Genomic DNA, 20,532 nt, shown 5'->3' with positions numbered 1-20,532 from the left:
ATTAAATGTTTATTTTACCAACATTTAACAAATCAACAGTAAACAGGTACTGAGGTGCAACTATAAAACCACCGATCATTTGGAATGACAACTGTGTAAACCTTGTACAAACAATATGGAATAGTACATTGAGGAATATTGTTGCTGAATGTTAAAGGAGCAGTTCAAAAATGAAAATTCAGTCAGTTTTTTTGCCCACAAAACACTCCTGGAGTTTCTCAGGAAAGTGTAGCAGCTTCCTCGCAAATAAGTGAAAAAAAGAAAACAGAGTGTCTACATACTGCTGGTCTGGTGTAATCCAAGTCTCCTAAAGCCCCACATGTGAAGTTGACTTGAAAAGACCTCATTTACGCCATGTTTTTAACTAATATGCTCACTGTAGGAGACTTGGATTACGCCAGACCAGCAGTATGGAAACACTTCATGTTTTTTTCTGTTTTTTACATTTGAAAACTGGTCACCGTCTACTATGGTTGTTTTGGGAGGAAACTACAACAGTTTTCCTGTAAAACACCAAGAGTGTTTGTGGACTAAAAAAAAAACCCTTCACCTGACCATCCATCAGCATGATTGTCATTATATACTCAATTTTGGGTGAATTGTTCCTCTAAGGTGGAAGGGGCAGTTATAAATGTAACAGTGGCATGACTAACATCAAACAACACATGCATACCACTACTGTTGGAATGGACATTTTTGCTGGAAAAATTAAAGTATGGCCTGAATGGTCACTTAAGCGTCTGCTTTTCTGTGAAGCAATTCACTCCATTCACCAAAGTGAACTTACCCAAAAATCTAAAATAAAAACATACCTGCTAATTATTACATTCTACAGTATACACTGCATTAAACACACAAAATATGGAACAACACATCACATGTCAAAAACAACGGATGAGGTTTCAACCTGACAATCTGAGTACAAGCAGGCCAGTGACCGGCCTTGACCAGTGTGTAGATGCTTCAATCTATAATAAGAGTTCTAAATGTTTTGATGTCCCAAAGTTGCAAATTTTGCATGACCATCTCATAACATAGGAGGCCTAGTGTTTCTCCCTGATGACACCAGTGTTGACCTGTGAATCTGTCCTCCTCCCTAGACCTCAACTGTCCAATGTATTGGCTCATCTTAAGAGTAAGGTGACCCTGAAAAAGAACAGACAATTTGTGATATTAAAATAATGGTCTAAAACATTCAGCCACAATTTAATATTACATTACACAGTGATGACAGGGGAAAGTAACATATCATGCATACATAGTTTTGAACTTGCCTGAATGAGACTAATGTTGGACTGTTCGAGCAATAATTCCTCGTAGCTAGCCCTCAGTCCACAACTCACTGATGTGCTGTTCTGGTTCCTGTTGATAGAAACATATTTTAGTAAAACTTTTTTTTTAATGAACAAATTACAGATGAACTTCATGAATATAACATTTCCACCTAATCACATTAGTTTGAGTGATATAAATGACAACTGACAACACTGGACTCGCATGAGAGGCTTTTCACTCCATTGCTCAATTAAATTACATACTGAAATGGCAGCGATATAAAAAAAATATAAACTAGAAAACGTTATACTGTCAAGGAGTGATCTGAAATTTTCTGTAACGTTAGTGGGCCCAATAATATTTGTGTAATGAAGTAGCATATCACATGACACTGACTTAGAGGGAAAAAAAAAGGTTATAAAGGTTATAAATGCAAACAAAGAATAGCAGGCCTACTTTCCACTCATATTTTGGATATTTGATTTGAAAGAGAACTTAATTTCATTCATCCGTTTCACTCTGTGGATGTTTGTAACATAACACATGATATATCTGTAAAAACACAGTACTAGAAATAGAGATAGTACTAGAGAATGGGTGAATGTCACCATATTGTGTAAAGCGCTTTGAGTGGTCGGAGGACTAGAAAAGCGCTCTACAAATGTAGGCCATTTACCATTTAGAGATGGTCTCATCCAAATATGCATGTAGTATTAGCAAGTCAAGCTAAGCTGCACTCACACTAGGCCCAGTCGATCTGATGAGACATCTTTCAGAGTACACAAACACTGTTAACGCATTCCCCACCTGCCCAGCCCGCTGCCGTTCAATCAGAAACACCGCGGTTACATCCTATTCATGTGGTTTATGGCTACACACAGCATAATATGGCTATGCTAGCCATGCTAACTAACGTTAGCTGCTAGCCGTGTGCGTTGTCTCTTTGTATCTGCAGGTTTATGCTCTTATAACTTCTGTGTGAGACGATTCAGTCCGTAAATATGTGTTTAAAACCTATTTCAGGCAGTTTTTATTTGTCCTTCCAGACTTATCTCTCAGACTGTCAGTCTCTCACTCGCTCGCAACGGGCAGCTTCCGTCACCTTAGGTCTGTGGCTATAACGTCACTGCCAAAAGTTTTGCAGATGCGACCATGTTCTGCTAGTAGGTCATAAACACTTAAATATAACCACCAGCTGAGAAACGTTGTAACGTTAGTGCTTTAAAAAAACGCGGCTCTCCTCTTTACCGTCGGTCTTGCCCCGGCCCAATATGGCGTTACGTTAACATTAAATTAACTTATGAACAGTAACGCGTCAAACTATCAAAATACACACGGACCCAGATATTATCACAAATTTTAAACAGAAAGACAATAACTTACGCTTGAGATGACTCAGCCGTGCAACAGCTCCAACCGTCCTCCTCCAAGTGTGTGTGATTTGGCGGACACGAGCGGTGCGCAAACACGCATGTGCGGGATTCAAACACACACTATACAAAATTAGATTAAAATTTACTTAGTATATCTAGGTTTATGTGCAGTGACTATTAAACATTTAAATAATACCCTAACCCTAAACATAGTTTTACTAGAAAATGTCTAGTTCTCACTGAATCTTAACATTACAATGTAGAAATTATGACAGTTACTCTAATAGATTTTACTGCACCAAGTTGAGAGGCCTGTACTACGAAACAAGTTCAACATACCCAGGATAACTTTTAGTTATCCGGCCTGACTGAACCTAACATTGACGTCCTGTTAACCTGTACGAGGAAGCTGGGTATGAACTGGCTCAGTTAACCCCGGGTTTACCTGAGCATGTTCATGTGTAAACAGCGGGGTTACAAATTATAAGCAACATCATCAGAACCGTGAATTAAGTTCTTAATATGATATGAGAAAACATGCTGACACTTGCTGGTAAGTTAGGTAATAACCACGTCCAAAAGTGATATTCAACAAAGTGAAATATAAACAATTTGATCACATAACTAGAATAAGAAAAACATTTTTTGAATATAATTACTATTAAAGTAAGATTAAGGATATATCGTAAATAAATTGATGAATTATCATTATGAATGAAATGAATGAAGATTATTAATCAGGAGTGTTTCATTTAGTTTAGGTGTAAACATTATATATATCTTTGCTAAATATTAAATGATTGACCTGTAATGTTGAGCAGCATGTATAGCATAGTTTGGTTTGATTGATTTATGGATGTTTGTCCCTTTACCTTGGTTATGTTTCCTGTTATTAGTTATGGGGATGTGAGTATTATTTAATGATATTTTTTAAGTACAATGCTGCAAACTAAAACGTGAAAGTATGGTTTATTGTTAGTTTAATTAAGTATAACCAAATGTATGTACTGTAAAAAATAAATAAATAAAACATTTTGCTAAGTAAATAGGAGGTGAATAACAGTGAATGAGGAAATTATTTATTTTATTTTGAAAATAATGGAATTTTGTGCATAATTTTCTTTTGTTTCTTTAAAGGTTATCAGCCTAACAGACTCTACTAACCACTCACGCAGTATTAAAACAAAACTGGACTGAGAATAAAGGGAAGAAAATTAAAGTGAGCCATCCTGTACATCCTTAATAGTCAACCAAGGCGTTTGAGCAGGAGCTTTACAAATATCTGGTGCAAGTTGACAGCAACCAAAAACATTAGGAAAGGTTGTTACAACCCGTTCCCATATTGGCAACAAAAAAGCCATTAATGCATGTAAACGTATAGAACCTTAACCCTGTTAGAGCCTGACAAACACACCTGTCAGGTTGACTGAATGTTTACAATTGATGAAGTGAGCCATAAACAATTTCACAGCATTCAGAGCAGAGTGAGACATCAGTAAACATATCTCTGAACTCTGTGACTCACCTGAGCACCTGTGGCACAGCAAACATGAAGGCATCGTGGAGGAGGAGGCACAGTGTCCCACACAGGAAGTATAGTCCAAAGCTCCGCCCAAGAGCGTGTATAAGGAAGAGGCTGCTGACCTGCCCCTTCCTGTCCTTCTTCAACAGGTGAGTTTTTTCTGTTGGTCTTGCAGAACATTGTGACCAGGACAGGGACCAGGATTGGGGCCAGAACTGGATCCGGGATGGTCCAGAACCTGTAGGCTCCTCTCTGCAGAAAATCAAAACATACATACAGATATGGTGATTTCTTGGGGCGGGGCCTGTGCTCACCTGTTTTCTCCGAGTCCAGTATCACCAATCACAAAGGCTTGATAGTAAGGTGATATTTGCCTTGTGAGTAGCTGCCGTATACTTCGCTACACCTGCTACTGCCAGTGAGTTAGAATGACATTTACCTCTGATGCTAGTCTGAAAAGCTGGATGTCTCATAATTTTTTACTCCTAAATTCAGACAAAACTGAGATGCTTGTCATTGGCCCGACCCAACATAGACACCAGTTTGATCAAGTAACAATAACTCTTGATAAATGTGTGATTACTCATAGTCTGACAGGCAAAAATCTGGGTGTCACTTTCGATCCTTCCCTCTCCTTTCATCAGCACATTAAAAATATCACCAAGACCGCCTTTTTTCATCTACGTAACATAGCTAAGATTCGGTCTGAAATCTTAAATCATGCTTTTGTTTCATCAAGATTTGATTATTGTAACATTTTGTTTTCTGGCCTGCCACATGCTCGTATTAAAAGTCTTCAAATGGTTCAGAATGCCACAGCAAGAATTGTTACTAAATCCAGAAGATTTGACCATAATAAACCGATTTTAGCCTCCATTCATTGGCTCCCTGTCCATATCAGATCAGACTTTAAGGTTATTTTGATGGCATATAAGGTTCTAAAAGGACTTGCTCCTTCCTATCTTTATGATCTGCTTAAACCTTATACTCCATCTCCTGCTCTCTGTTCCCAGAATTCAGGGTTCCTGTCTGTTCCCAGAGTTAAAAAGACGTCTGCTGGCTGCAGAGCCTTTTCCTATCGGCCCCTCTGCTCTGGAACAACCTCCCTGCTGATATCAGACTGTCTGACTCCGTTCAGACTTTCAAATCTAAACTTTAAACTTATTTTTATGCCTTAACTTTCAGTTAGATTCTTATTCTTTTACAAACTCGGGTTCTGTACCTGTTGCCATCCTACCAGCGGCAGGTGGGCCTCAGTCTCAATAAATCCATAAACTCAGTACATTGTAGTCCAGGTAGTCATGCCGACGAGATCACTGTAAACTTTGTGAAAATCCCTGCATCATTCTAACCGTTTGTTTTTCCCCTCAAGCACATGAAGCGCCCCGGCTGAGTGCCTCTCTCTCGCCCTTCTCCTTCTCTGTCTCCTGCCTGTTACTGTCCGCAAGTCCTCCCGAGTTTTTATCAGTAGGAGCACTTCAGCTGCCACTACATTACTATCGCTGTTACTGCAGCTACTGTAACTATTATTAATATTTTTATCATTGCATGGTCTTGTTCTTTTCCTCTGTGCCCTCTCTTGCTCTCTCTTGCTCACTCTCTCTCTCTCCAACCCAACTGGTCGAGGCAGATGGCTCCGCCCACCCTGAGTCCGGTTCTGCTCAAGGTTTCTGACTCTTAAAAAGGCCACTGTTGCCTAGCGCTGCTCTTGGTGGGAATTGTTCGGTCTCTGTAAATAATATTATAAAGAGAAGGTGAATTGACTTGACTTGACTAGTCATGGAGGTACATGAGTGATAGCATTATGATAGGTGACGCTAATGGTGACGCTAATGGTAGTGCTAACCCTGTGCATATATAGATTTATATAAAATAATTTATGAAATAGCTGGAGAGATTAATAAAACTCAAATGACATCATCAGACATAGATTATAGAAACATATGAAGAACAGCAGCTTCCGGTCACATGACCTCCTCTCCACCATGAAGACTAGGACTGTGTATTTGGAAACATCTGCAAGATGTTGAGCTTTATCGCCAAGGTATCGGTCTCAGCAGTATGACATCACTGTGACATCATCTATTTACATAACTGTTTTTAACAACATAAATAAATCATAATTTATTTTAAATATTAAATGAGTCGTACTGCAGCTTTTTACAGTTCTGAGTCCAGAACTTCTCCAAGTCCATCATGATCCGGATCGATGAGTCTTGATCCCGCAGAGACCACAGATCTTCAGCCTGCAGAGGGCGCCGGTAACCCTGAACCACCAGACTGACAGAAGACAAAAACACTTTTTTTTAAATTAATGATGATGTCACAGTTAATTAGTGTAATTATTATTATCCTAAATATTGTTATTATGAGGTTTTGTACTTGTGCGTCTGACGGACTCAGTGTAACGAGCCGTGGTGGAGCTGAGTGATCTATATAAATACATTAAAGGTAATTATTGCAAAATACCCGGTCCTCTAGTCTCAGAGGAAATAATGCTGCTGTTTTCGTTCTGAGTTTGTGATATTTATTTTCATAAAAACAGAAAAACCGTTGGATTTTCAGAATAAAAACCTGTCGTGGTCCAAACAGCAAGACTGTGTTTCACAATAAAAGCCTGTCACTTGTCAATCTGTGGATCTTCCACCTTCAGGTGGGCAGTTTGTTTCAGCAGGTTAAAGATTAAACACCTGTCATGTCTGTGACAGCAATGTAGCTGTTTTAGTGGCTACAAAGACAATAATAATAATAAATGATAATAATGAGATTGCTGTTGTTGGTGAGTTTTGATGATTTGAGTTGTGATGTTCGTACCCGCTGAACCAGAAGAAGAAAAACTTGGAAAGAAATGAAGCATCTTCCTCTGGACACCGGTTCTAACATGCGAAATAAAAGTGTGTTTTAGTAACAGAAAGTTGATTCATAATCTATCTATCTATCTATCTATCTATCTATCTATCTATCTCTCTACTTCCTCTACAAGTTGCTATGAAACCCGCCTCCTCCTCAGCTCCTCCTTTTCCTGCCGTGTCTGACTTCCTTCTGTCTTGATTCCTGCTCTGAGTCCTTATGCCGAGGAGCAGGAACAGAGCAGGCCGTGTTTGTTACCTGGACGTAGTTGTGTTTGTCAGAGCACGGTCGGCGGTCTGAGAAACAGCTGAGGATGAGTTCAATTAATTGGATGGAAAAGCAGACGAAGAACGCTGTGAAACGAACAGCGTCTGATGAAAAACCCTGAAACAACAGAGAGCAGAGGTCAAAGATTAAAGGTCAGATTCACTTTCATTCTGGTTTCATTCAGGAGAACATCAACATGTGTTCATATGTGAGATTTGTGAGGCAGCTGTTTCTGTCATATGACTCTGGAGCTGAATTCACTTCACACTGTCAATTACTTTATTTTAAACTTTTCAGTGAAAAAAAACATGTCTGTCATTTCCAGGAAACCCTCTGTGTTTCGGCAGCTACATGTGAAGAAACAATGAACACACGTGTTCACACCTCCAGAGGAGAGTAAGTTTAGACATGTTAACCTTCACAGAATAGTGAGATCTGCAGCCCAGTCACCTCCGGTAGCTCAACTCACCTGTGTCACAGCAGCAGGTTGTTCACACCCTCAACATGTGACTATATGTGACAAATATAACAGCAAGCTGTTTGGACATATTCACTCCGCCAAACACGCGTTCCTCTAAAACATGTTCAGGTTTACATCAGACTGTTCACACATGAAGATAAATGTCAGTTATTAGGAAAACATGGAGGGTGAAGGTCTCACCGTGAGAACATAGATCACATTCTATGATTTCACTTAGATTTTAGATTTTACTACTGAGAACCAAAGAAAACAAATGGCCGCCATTTTTGTCAGGAGTTGAAAAGAAATGTAAACATTAAAATAAGAACATGACATCCTCATCCACCCCCTCCTCCTGCTGCATCACCTCCTCCTCCTATCCTGCATCATCTATCCCTCCCTAGGGGATGAATAAGGTATCTATCTATCTATCTATCTATCTATCTATCTATCTATCTATCTATCTATCTATCTATCTATCTATCTATCTATCTATCTATCTACCTCTTCCTGCTGTTCCACTGGTTCCTTTCCCACCAGAGAAGTTAATAAATGATCAATCACTGATACCTGATCAATGATCTGATCGATGTCAACCTTCAGAGGAATGATGGAGCAAAGAACCAGAAGAGTCCAGAAGAGGAAGAGGAGGACAGACGAACGACTGCCCTTCATCCTCTCCACCTGGATTATCACAACAGCCAGAACCTGAGGAGGAGGAAGAGAGATAGAGAGACAGTGGGAAGGGGGGGGGGGGGGATTGACTGATTATCCTGAGAACCCATTGGTGGATCTGGACCTGTTGCCATAGTAACCAGTACCTCTATCAGGACATACCAGAGTGAGGCTCCGGATCAGTGGACCCAGCAGGACCAGCAGCTGGTTCTGGATCTCCTCGTTCTTCTTCACTAAAAAGTAAAACATCTCCAGAAGACCGAAGGACGCCAGACTGAGACCCAGGAGCTTCAACAGAGACCAGATCAGACCACAGAGACCAGATCAGACCACAGAGACTAGGTCAGACCACAGAGACCAGGTTTCATGCATGATCTTAGCTGGACGATAGAGGGTTAGGGTTAAGGGCAACCCTAACCTCCTGATCCCAGACCAAATTTAGACCTCACTGTTTTCTTACCATCTTGCTGCAGCAGAGTTTGGTTAGTGGGATGACACCTTGGTGGGGGCGGAGCTGCAGATAGAGCAGGTAAAGAGGAGAACAGGTCCACAGGTAAATACAGGGGAACCACACCAGTACAGTGTGCTGGAAACACTGGGTCAGGTCTGGTCTGGAGGTGTACCATGTGAGGTTCCAGTCCTGAAAACACAAAGCACATACCATCTCGGTGTGAATCTCATACACACCTGGCGCCCTGCTGTTGGGCAACTTAAACACCGCAGACCCAAAGTCCACAAGTCCTCCAGCTCTGCCTCTTCCACAGAGGATGTGGTGGTTCGGGTTCAGTCTGAGTCATGTCCTGCTTCCCCTTCCTCAGTCTTCCGACAGTTTGCCAAGCCTGAAGACCACATTCAGCTCATCACCCTCCTCTACTGCTACTGTCCATCACTGGGTTTGACAGCCACTAAAGACCTTCTGACCACAACTCATTTCATCCTGTTTAATTTTAACTGAGCAGCAGATCTCAGAAATATATTCAGATGTTCAACAAATCTTTAACATGCAACTCACCCAGAGAGGGTCCAGACCGCTCACACTGCACAGGTGCTCCATTTAAACAACTCTTCTACTGTACACAACTCTTCCTCTACGGTCTGCTTCTTCTTCTCCTTGGCAAATCTTATCCTGAAATACACCCTGTCTAAAGGTCTCTCTACCCTCTCCCTCTCTGTGTGTTGTGGGTCGATTTCTCTCTCTGTGAGAGAGAGAGAGAGAGAGAGAGAGAGAGAGAGAGAGAGAGAGACAGAGAGAGAGAGTTGTGTTTTTTGTACTGTAGTGCAGATACAGTGTTGTGTAGCTATAACTGTAGTATTGCAGTGCAGTGCTCTGGGGTAAAGGCTGTGCTTAAGTGTGTGATGTGATGCACCTGAAGCTTCTACCTGAGTGCAGCAGGTCAAACAGGTGATGTCCAGGGTGGAACAAGTCCGTCAGTGTGTAATTGGGTTCAGGGGTTTAAGGGGTTGTTCCTTTTCCTTGGATTATTAAAGTAACAACAGCTGGCCCACAGGTGAAACCAGTGGCTGCTGGCGAATAGAGGGCACTAGGACGCCACCCCACCTCTCCCCACATCCTACAATTTCAGTGACGAAGACTTATTTACTTTAAAATACATACTGTTTTTTTATGAGCAAATAAAGACTAATCATTATAAAGTTAGTATTTTCTTTGTCCATTGACTCTCGTTGTAAGTTGTACATGTGCAGTTTGCTCCTCTCTATACGAGAGATATGAGCTTGTTGCGGCGCAGACAACCTGCACCCTCAGTATTCATCTGAATGGTGCTTATGTACACACACCACCATCCACTAGGTGGCAGCAGAGAGTGTGTGGTTCGCGCTGCAGTACATCTGACTAAGTGCACCAGTTAGCGGACTCGGTGTCTTGAGCAGCAGATGGAGAGGTAATTTAGCTAGCTAAAATGGAGGGAGAAAATTTAGTGATGTCATTAAAAACAACGCCTTCTGAGAGGAGAACATTGCAGGAGAAGTTGAGAGTCAAAGAGCTTGGATCTGATCAGCCTGACATCTTAATGCAAAAGCTATCCAAACACAGAGGAAGACAATATATCCGGACATGGAGCTGGTTCAGTAAGAAGGCTTGGCAAACTGCATGTGGTAACAGTAATGCTTTATTTTGCTTTTTTTATTTTGTGGTCTAACCCTAATCCTGCTTTATTTTGCTTTCCTTGCCTCCTTTTTCAAACATCAAGATCAGGCCCAGCATAGATTCAGATAGGATTGATTGACCTAAAGCACATATCAGAAAAAACAAAAAAGCATGAACAAACTAGGGTCCACATGGAAAATGCAATGTGGCTAGCCATGTTTGGGAATATAAATATAGCTGCTCAACTTGATGAAGGCTACAGGATAGGGATCCAATAACATAATGAGGAGGTCATGTTAAATTCCTCACATGTTTCAGTTCCACAAAAATGGCCTGAAAGCGTCTTTTTCTGTCATTTTACAACCTGGAAATTGATTTACATTAATAAATGAGTAAAGTCTAAATTTGAATTGTTTAATGTACTTTTTTGATAATTAGAAACTGTTCAAATGTAAATGTTGCTTTAATGTAACACAATACCACCATGGATTCCCATGACATTTTTGTTATTGTGTATTTAGCTTTATATACTGTTCAATCAATAAAACATAGGCTATAAAATGCATTCAGAACTATTTTATGTTGTTTTAACTCATAAGCAGAGAGCCAAAGATGACAGCAACCCAACAAATGGTGGCAACATACTGTATGTCAGGAAACACAGTCACCAGGAAACTGAAAACAAACATTTAAATGTAACAGAGATTATCAAACACTGAAATATGACTCACTATCTTGTTTTGAGGAGGGTTCTGATGGTTTTTTTGATAGGTTGTTGACGTTAAGTTTATATTACACATTCATCCCTATAGGGTGTTCCACATAATACAATGTTGCCAGAAGGTTTGGTCCAGAAAAACAAACTTGTGAAAATAGTTAACTTTTAATCTTTTTCAATTTCTAATGGTATAAATTTTAAGCAATAACTCTTTTTTTCCATTCCTTACCAATATGGTCCTGTACCGCTGGAAAGATACCTTTTGAATAGCTCCTCAAATAATGTTTACTTGGTCTACTTTATGAGGAAACATATTTTATTATGTTTTGTTATTATGTTATATATTATTATAACATATGTCATTTCAGACAAAGACAGGCATTTTCATTTGTTAAAATACACTAGTGTAATATCGTGGTACACATTTGCTTCTTGTTTTTTGGTATAGCCCCCCCTGGAGAAAAATGTACCAGCCGCAACTGGGTGAAACACAGCAGAGATCACACTGTGTCTCTAAATACAACATGAGTCTGTGGATCCACTTTCTATTGGCTCTTAAATCCACAGCAGTTTTTCTGTCGGACTCTGAGAGTGAAAACCTCTCAACGTCCTGACGACCACCAAGTCTGTTATTCTCTGCTCACCACAATGCAAACTGGGCACAATCAACATCACAAGGTCTGGCTGTATTATCAGTTTCTCACTGTTTCCATGACAACAGCTACTAATGTATAACCCTGACCTACTCACAGAAGAGTGAACTTTGACATGACAAGATGTAAACAAAGCAAAAAAGATGACAATATCTAAAACAAAAAAAACACATGTAAACAAAACAAAACAAAAAAAAACAAAACATAAAAGACATGTAAACAATATGTACACAAAACAAAAAACATGTACACAAAACAAAAGAAAACATGTAAACAAAACAATAAAACAAACAAAACACGCCAACATGTTAACAACAAGTGACAACATGTAAATAAAAACAACATAGCATGTAAACAAAACAAAAATATAAAATGTAAACATAAAACATGACAACAAAAAAAAACAGTTGCAGATGTTTTAATAAGGGGCAATTGTATTCAATTGCTACTACTAAAGTACTGTTACTTTGATGAATATGTTGTGTACGGGTACATAGTGCAAAAAGTACACACAGTACACATTGTGTAGACAGAGGTACTTTTGTAATATTGGAGGATATGTTTTCGTATTAAACAGTAAAACAGGTGCATTGTGGGTGGACAATGAGTTGGCAGCAGCCTCAGTGTCTTATAGATGATTGATAGGAAGTGTCAGTTGCCTTGGTAACATGTAGAGGAGGAAGTAGCTCCGTCTTTGAACTAAATGACAAACAGTAATCAGTAATCAAGTATTGATGACATCACTGATTGAAACACTTGATTGGCACCTACTGGAGGTCTGAAGTCGACACACACCGATGATGTCGTCGCCCCCTTGGAAAACGATGCACTCTGATTGGCTCCCCTGAAACTCTGTAGGACACAAACAAGTTTCCAAATGTCTTTAATTCCTTCCAACTTTCCTTTCCTCTTCCCTTCCTTACCTCACTTCCATATAAGGTATTTCCTCCATCTGTCTGTCAATCAAACCATCAGGCTCCACCAGCTGCTTCCTACACACACACACACACACACACACACACACACACACACACACACACACACACGCACACACTTAATATCATTCATATAATAAGTAAAATAAAACTAATTAAACTATTAAACACATAATTGAGCATTAAATGTTTTATTTTATGTTATGGTTTAATATAGGTCCAATACAGAGCGTCCCACTGAGGTGCTGCACAGTTTAGAGCTGTTGCTCATTTTCAAGTCTTGTCTCTAGTTGGTGTTTTATGGTTATAAAAGATAAGGAAATATAAAACATAATACAATAAATACTTAATTTAACCAGTCCATCCAAAATACTGTATTTCTCTATCTTTTTCAGCATCATTTTTATTTTTTTATTGATAAATATGTCATTTTTAGTCGTCTGTTCTCATCACCACACCAACCAATCACATAAATGTACCAGCCTCAGAATATAAGACACTAAATTTTGCCTGCAGTACTGCAGAGTCACCTGTAGGGAGCTTTACTGTCTTTATGGGAACTTCAAACACACACACACACACACATACACACACACACACTTACTGGATGTGTTGCCATATAAGGTCATCAGAACTCCGTCTACAAAGAACAGCGAGCACTAGCATTAGCATTAGCCATAGTTGGATGATAACTGCATTGTTATGGACTTGCAACATCATTAAATGACTAGGTAATGTCATTAGCATTAGCTCTAATGCTTCATTTAGTAAAACTGATAGCATTAGCATTGGTGGTCCACTTCACTGAATTATCACATTAGCCTCAAACTAGGCCTAAACTAGCCTAAAAACTAGAATAATTAGCACTGGCATTTTTCTCTACACTACATTCATACGTACAATCTCGCACGGCACCGGGAGTTAGAGTCAGTTTTCTGGTCACCATGGTGACCACTAAATGAAAACAGGATGTTAGAGAAAGAAACTACGAACAGAAAAGATCCAGAGACATTAAAAGATAGCGACGTCTATTATTACTGTTTCTTTGTCCTTCTCCATCCCTCACTGTAACTTGCTGTCTTCTCTGATTCACTGCCACTGCTTGTGTTGCCACGGGAACGAGACCTGCAGATCAAAGTTTACAGAAACCTAAAACTTTTTCCAAATTTTAAAAAGTAGATTTAAAAATGTTGTAATTTTGTTTGTCATAAAATCATCATTATTAAATCAAAAAAATGTAGAAAAGAAAAATGTTAGTAACGCCCCATCACCTTCTCTGTTTTCTGATTGCTCGATCACCATCCAGACTTCTGCTCTGCCTGAAACAAACAGAAAACATGGCATTCAAGTAACTTCCTTTTTCTTTTTAAGTCTTTTTTTTTTCTTACCTCTGTGGTCTTCCTCCATCTCGTTTTTCTTCTTTGGTGTTTAGAGGAAACTTTGAATTGAACAGGCCACTGGAACTAGATTATATGCACACAGTAGTCAGATTATATTAACACATGATTAACATGATTTTATTTTCTATGTGGTGTTTTGTGTTTTACCTCACAGGGCCTCTGTTTTCCCATGGAGCACTGGGCTTCACTTGGTCTTCATTTGCCGTCCCCTTTGACCTGCAGGTACAAGACAAATTTCATCAAATAACACATGATGTCATCATGACATAATAAAAACCATATAAAAAGTCACCTTTGAGCAGCAGGCGGCGCTGTCTGTGTCAGCTCTGGTTCACTGCTCACACCCTCTGCTGTGTGATTGGCTGGGAGAGAGGAGACTGAGAGTAAAACGTTTACAAATTAGTTTAGAAAAAACTAAATACTAAACTCATCAGTTAAAAAATGAAATGCAATGGAAAATATTCTACTGTCAAATTATACTTGAATAAACTAGATGCAAAAAATTAGATACAAATATTTACAATAAATTATTAGCAATAAAGTTTGAGTTCAGAGAACTAAACAATAATATAAAAACTTACTCTCCTGAAGTATGCATAATAAAAAAATAAAATTAATAATAATAATAATAATAATAATAACAACACACCATTTTGTTTTGGTCTCAGAGAGAGATCTGTTCTTTTATTGTTGACACTTTTGCTTTTCAGCCAAGGAAAAGCCAGAGTGGGTGAACGAGCAATACTACACATAGGAGAGAGAGAGAGATATTTTACATGCAATAACCACCATTGAATAATATTAACAGTCCAATAATAAATGACCAAAACAAAATTGAAATGCAACTGATGACATCACAAAAAAATCAAAACTGTGTATTACTTTCTTTCATGTGACAGAATAACATTTTACTTAATTAAACAAACATGTTATGATCAAGATCAAATAAGAGTTTAAATAAAGTCAAGAGATGTGCGTGCGTGCGTTTACCTGTTGTGTTTCACTTTGCATGTTAAAGGATTCAACTCTGATACCCTGAACACAAAGTCAAAGAGTCATATTTTGGATTTAACAAATCATTAAATCTGTGTGTGTGTGTGTGTGTGTGTGTGTGTGTCACCTGAAGAAGACATGATGGTCAACACAACATCTCCACAGACGTTTACAGTCAGATCGATCTGATGTCTGAAAGAATAATGATGTCTCTGAACCCTGAAACAAAAAAACACACACATGTGTATATAAATATATATATATATGTATACACACACACACACACACATATACATACAGATATATATATATATATACATACAGATATAGTAATGACTTGCAGTAATGTAGTAATAACCACTGAGTAATGATGTAATATTTGTAGTAATGACTCACAAGGTCTCTAGTTTGATATTTATTACAAACTTTGTCTCGTGTCTGTTTCCTGATATTTGTGTAGGTCTCCGTTTTTACCTGATGTTTCATACAATGTTTCTATTTTTCTTTTATTCTTTTCTTATGTTAGCATTAGCATTATAATAAGATTACTGTATTCCATTTCTTATTAATTTCTTTTTTGTCTCCTTGCATTGTGAGATTATTAGTCTCGATATACTTTATCTGTTTGTGTATGCAGTACTGCAGGTAGTAAATTCATTTTATTTTCTGACCATATAGTTCAAGTATATAAATATATGTAGTATTCTACTTCTTTCATGTGTCTCTGCGTCTCATTTCCCTTTATGTGATTAATAAAGTTTATCCTACAAACTGTTAGAATCAGTTTAATGATTTACCATCACCATTAGCATTAGCATTGAACAGCTACAGAGTTGGTGTGAGTCCTGACAGTATGAGTAGTAGTAGCATTAGTATCGGTCAGCAAATAGGAACTTACGTTTTTTCCAACAACTCTGAGCTCAAACGTTTCATCTTTAAAGTGAAGTTTGGTGATTCTCTGCCTGAGGGTAAGAGTAACATGATAGGTCACATGATCAGTTTTAATTGATATTTATACATTAATTTACCTTGTTTATTGGCAGCTGAACAAACATTGAAATATTAAGTTCAATAGAATTGTATCATTGTGCTTCTCAAACACGTCTGTAACTGAAGAATGTTATAATGAGATGACAGGAATGTTTTATCTTGTGTAGTTGTGTTTGTCATTCAGCATTATAAAAGAACAAAGTGCAGTCATACAGAGAAAGTTGACCTTTGACCTTTGGCTGACCTCTATCTGGACAGTGGCTAAGAGCTGATTAGACTGTAACTTGTCAGTGTCAGAGACAGTGAGTCTCTACATTTATACAAATTATTCATATTAATGGAAACATTTATTTTTGCATATTTAAAACAACATTTTTCTTTTTTGTTTATTTACACCGATCAACCACAACATTAAAACAGCTGATCTGTGAGTGAAACCATGAAGCTGCGGAAAATAACTGAAACTACAAATTAAGTTTCAAAACAAATAACTAAAGATTCAGAATGAACTCTTAAAACAGAAAACGGATATAAAAGCTGTTTTAATATTATGGCTGATTGGTCTTTGTTAAATCAAAACATGTTTAATTTTTATTTATGCAGATGATTCATAATTATGAAAAAATTTATTCATGCTTTGTTTATATTGTTATATTTATACAAATTATTATGTGTTCACAAAATATTAAAACTTTATATTTACAAACATTTGTTAAATAGTGTTTATGTTTTTACAGATATGAGTTTGGTCTTTATTTATGTTATTATTTTTTACAAACATTTTAAATCTTTATTTACTACAAACATTTATTTTTTGATTATTTATTGATTTCACAATCAATTATATTAGTTGTTCTAACAGGTGATCAAAGACGTTAGTGAGGTCTGGATCCTACCAGAAATATTTTCCCACTAGCACTTTGTTCTTGTAGATGACCACACCCACTGGAGTTGGACCCAGGAAGTACTCAGACTGGTTCTCCCCCTGCAAACCAATCATGAAAATGACAAATACATTTTATTTCCCTGCTTGTCAAAGTGTTATTAATGAATGTGTGATTTATAAACATGTTATTGATAAACAGTGAGAAGTAAAAGATTTTAAAGGCAGTGACCAAAGGGAACTTAAATGTTGGTTGTGTACAGATTAATTATTGATCAGCGATTTTTGATTACTGACAATGAATTAGATTAATCATTATTGATCAGTGATTATTGATCTTACATAGGCATTGAACAGAGAGACTCCATACATCTGCAGTGAGCTGCAGAGAGACAGGAAGAGACTCTGAGCCTGTGGCTGAGAGACACCACTGGACAATGAGACACAGAGAGATAGAGAAAGAGAGAGAGGTTGTTAGTGAATGAGGTGAACACTCAGATGTTTCTACATGAGGTCTATGAAGTTTGTGGTTTTCAGAGTTTCATTTAAATGTAACAAACTTGTTTCTCTTATTTGTTCGTGTAGAAAGTTGATTTCTGTGTTTCCTTACCTGAGGAATTTGTAGATGTTTTGTACTTGCTGGTTTTCCTCTGAGTCTGACATCGCCGCCCCTTCGTGGTCGCCTCGCTCCGCTGATAAACAAAGAAAAATAAATAATAAAAATAGATAAAAAGACAAACTTAAAAATAAAAACAAAGAAAGTTTAACTCCAGTCAAAATGGAACGAATTATAATGTAAGTATAAATATTTGTAGAGAATACAGAACAAACATTTTCTCACCCTGCAGCATCAGAGCAAAGAGCCGAGGTCTGAGGTGGGGGGGGCACGGCAGGCGACCTCGACGGACGTCCTGACAAACCTGCAGGTAAAACTGCCACCTGTCAGATAAAACACAAGCTGGTTTTATTCATCTCATTTATTCAAGATTCAACATAAACAATCCTTTGAGGGAAAACCATGACACACTTCGGACTTTCAGCAGCTGAATTATCACAGAAGTTTCCTCCTCTCCACAACAAACAGAGCAGCTGATTCAAACCAGTAAAAATAAGGATTCACTGACAGCTCAGAGACATCTCAGTCTAACATTTCCTCAGCTTGTTTCTCTGAGAACTTCAGATCCAGATGTCCAACGACTAAAATCATCTGCTTCAAATAACCAGCTGAAAACCACCAAGGTATAAAAAGTGTCTGTGGCTTAAAACTAGATAAAAGTCAATGTTGAGCTTCTGTCAGACAAACACACTGACACATGATCATAGAGGATATGATGTCATCAACAGGCGACCAATGAAAAGTTACCATGATTAAAGTGATAGATTTCTCAGGTTTGAGAATTGATGGAAACATTCACGATAATAATAAAATAATTTAAATTTGTGCTTTAAAATTAGAAATAAGGAGAAGAACTTCACCGTGTTTCCTCTTTCAGCTTCAATGGATCTTCAGTGTAAAATTTGACACCAAAATAGAAAATGTACGGTGGCCCAACTAGGACAAAGAAGTCAAAGAAAGAACAGCATATTTCTTTAAACAAATGACAATTTCTGAAATCATTTTTCATAAAATCAATTGCAGATTGATAAAACATTTTTGTTGAAATAATATAACTGGTTTGGTCTATAAAATGTTTTATATAATGTGTTTGCTGGAAGAAATGTGTGTAGAAGTTTAGCAACATAAAACAACATTATTAATCATTAATTAGTCATTGATTTTATTTTTGTTTGTTGATGAAACTTACTGAGGTCTCGATGTTGTGAAAGAGTCTTTGAAGGATCCAACCAGTGCTGAAAGATCAATCAAACTGATCAATACATTTCTCATATTCATAACATACTTAATTCAGCTCGTTCATGTTTCCTCACCGTCCGCTGTTTGTTGTCACAGAATCTCAGACCAAAGAATTTGACTTCGACCATGTTCAGGTGAGAAAATACCTGCTGCAAAATGGCCGTCGCCTTCGATGATTTCTAAAATAAATGTACTTCAGGTTGTGAATGAGCGACGCCATGGCACAGTCACATAAAAAATTTAAATTATATAAAATATGAGACAAAATCAAGCAAAAAAAACAGGAACCGGAAGTCCTCCCTCACCTTGATGCCTTTCTCATCCGTTAGTGTGATCTTCCTCTCATCCAATAGGAGGACTTCTCCGTAAAATTCCTCCTGGTTGCCACGGAAACAGGCCATTTTTACTAAGGACAAAAAATATTTGAAGAAAAAACATTATCTGCAGCAGAAACACTGAGACATCGACCTCTCACAAGCTAAGTTAAAATTAAAACAGTTTAAAGTTTTAATCAACATTTAGGTTTCCAGTGTTAATATCAGTACAAAATCTGTGAAACTGTCCCTTAAATTATTATCAAATTATTATTGTCTCTTTAGAAAATAATAATTATAATAATTTCAAGATTTCTTGAGAAGTTTCTTCTTACCTGCTGCAGATCAACTTTATTCTCTGTCACTTCTTTTTCTTTCTCTGCTGATTTTCCTCCTTTTCTCTCTTACTCTGGTTTCTCTTCTTGCTCTGTTGTTTTGTTACCATGGAAACAACCCCCCTCTCTGTCTTGTTGTTTTGTCGCCATGGAGACGACCCCCTCCTCCCTCCTGTCTCTCTTTTCTCTCGCTCTCATTTAAATTTTCACTTCTGTTGTTTTCTTTCTTTTGATTAAAACTTTTTACTTTTGAAATTGTTTCTCTTTGACAAAAGTGAAAAATATGAAATAAATATTTTTTAACAAACCTGATGTTTCCTGTGGGTGAAGACCCGATGACCACCTCACCATGACATCACTGTGACATCACAAAGGAACAGGTGGGTTTTCTGTCTGAATATTTGATTGTAAATTGATTTAAAAAAATGATAAATTAAGTGTCTTTGTGACTTAAGATTATGTTAAAGATCAAACTCATTCACAATATGAACAGATATAATATGATATCATTATATATTTTATTCACAGATAATCCATCCATCACTTGTGGATCGATAATCTATCATCTTTGATATATTTATTGATGATTCTCTGTCTGTGTTTTTATTTCTCACACTGATTAAAGTGAGCGGAGGATTGTCTCTGAAAGCTCGGTGTAAACAGAAAAACATCTTTCATTTAAGGTCATTCACTTAATTAGATTTAAATGTCTTTAATTAGAATTAAACATCTTTCCTAATTCAAGTTTCTTTACTTCATTATAATTATATTTTCAGAAAAGGAAAGAGAAAGGAGAAACTTCTCATTCATCAAAAAAATTTTTATTTCAGTTTTTTTCCAATAACGAATATATTATGAATAAATATCTATTTGCTGTTATTAGATTTTTTTTAATTAGAGTAAACATTTAAAATGTATTGAATATTA

At 37.5% G+C, this 20,532-nt stretch overlaps 2 protein-coding genes across 5 annotated transcripts in view; both read right to left on the bottom strand.

The window, feature by feature from the left end:
* LOC130186697 (multidrug resistance-associated protein 1-like) overlaps nt 1–9,601 on the bottom strand; it is a 39,724-nt gene extending 30,123 nt beyond the window's left edge. Inside the window, 8 exon segments of the mRNA XM_056403959.1 lie at nt 4,174–4,422; nt 6,322–6,450; nt 6,985–7,046; nt 7,279–7,404; nt 8,318–8,455; nt 8,585–8,710; nt 8,883–9,062; nt 9,435–9,601. Coding sequence (XP_056259934.1) covers nt 4,174–4,422; nt 6,322–6,450; nt 6,985–7,046; nt 7,279–7,404; nt 8,318–8,455; nt 8,585–8,710; nt 8,883–9,062; nt 9,435–9,476 — 1,052 coding nt within the window. The 5' untranslated portion in view covers nt 9,477–9,601.
* Nucleotides 8,930–20,210, bottom strand: epb41l4a (erythrocyte membrane protein band 4.1 like 4A). 4 transcript variants are annotated; one of them, XM_056403958.1, is made up of 23 exons: nt 19,606–20,210; nt 19,262–19,362; nt 19,031–19,135; nt 18,907–18,952; nt 18,578–18,653; nt 17,943–18,040; nt 17,712–17,793; nt 17,444–17,531; nt 17,115–17,203; nt 16,127–16,190; nt 15,356–15,447; nt 15,226–15,270; nt 14,885–14,979; nt 14,528–14,612; nt 14,383–14,451; nt 14,224–14,298; nt 14,107–14,154; nt 13,874–13,960; nt 13,736–13,789; nt 13,440–13,475; nt 12,824–12,892; nt 12,672–12,752; nt 8,930–9,062 (listed from the first exon to the last, which is right to left on the bottom strand). In XM_056403958.1, exons 2-23 carry the CDS (start codon nt 19,355–19,357, stop codon nt 9,023–9,025), a joined length of 1,620 nt encoding a protein of 539 aa, XP_056259933.1. In that variant the 5' UTR covers nt 19,358–19,362; nt 19,606–20,210; the 3' UTR covers nt 8,930–9,022. The 4 variants fall into 4 exon arrangements, 2 of the variants coding, with proteins under 2 accessions (XP_056259933.1, XP_056259932.1); XM_056403957.1 differs by lacking the exon at nt 8,930–9,062 and adding an exon at nt 10,536–12,599 and having other exon boundaries at nt 19,606–20,196; XR_008830334.1 differs by lacking the exons at nt 8,930–9,062; nt 13,736–13,789 and adding an exon at nt 12,537–12,599 and having other exon boundaries at nt 12,672–12,892.
* Nucleotides 20,211–20,532: the final 322 nt, after the last annotated feature.

The sequence above is a fragment of the Seriola aureovittata genome, chromosome 18 (genome assembly GCF_021018895.1).
Source record: "Seriola aureovittata isolate HTS-2021-v1 ecotype China chromosome 18, ASM2101889v1, whole genome shotgun sequence".
Lineage (NCBI taxonomy): Eukaryota > Metazoa > Chordata > Actinopteri > Carangiformes > Carangidae > Seriola > Seriola aureovittata.
The sequence above is the reverse complement of the archived record's forward strand: the minus strand, read 5'-3'. Positions and strand labels throughout refer to the sequence as shown.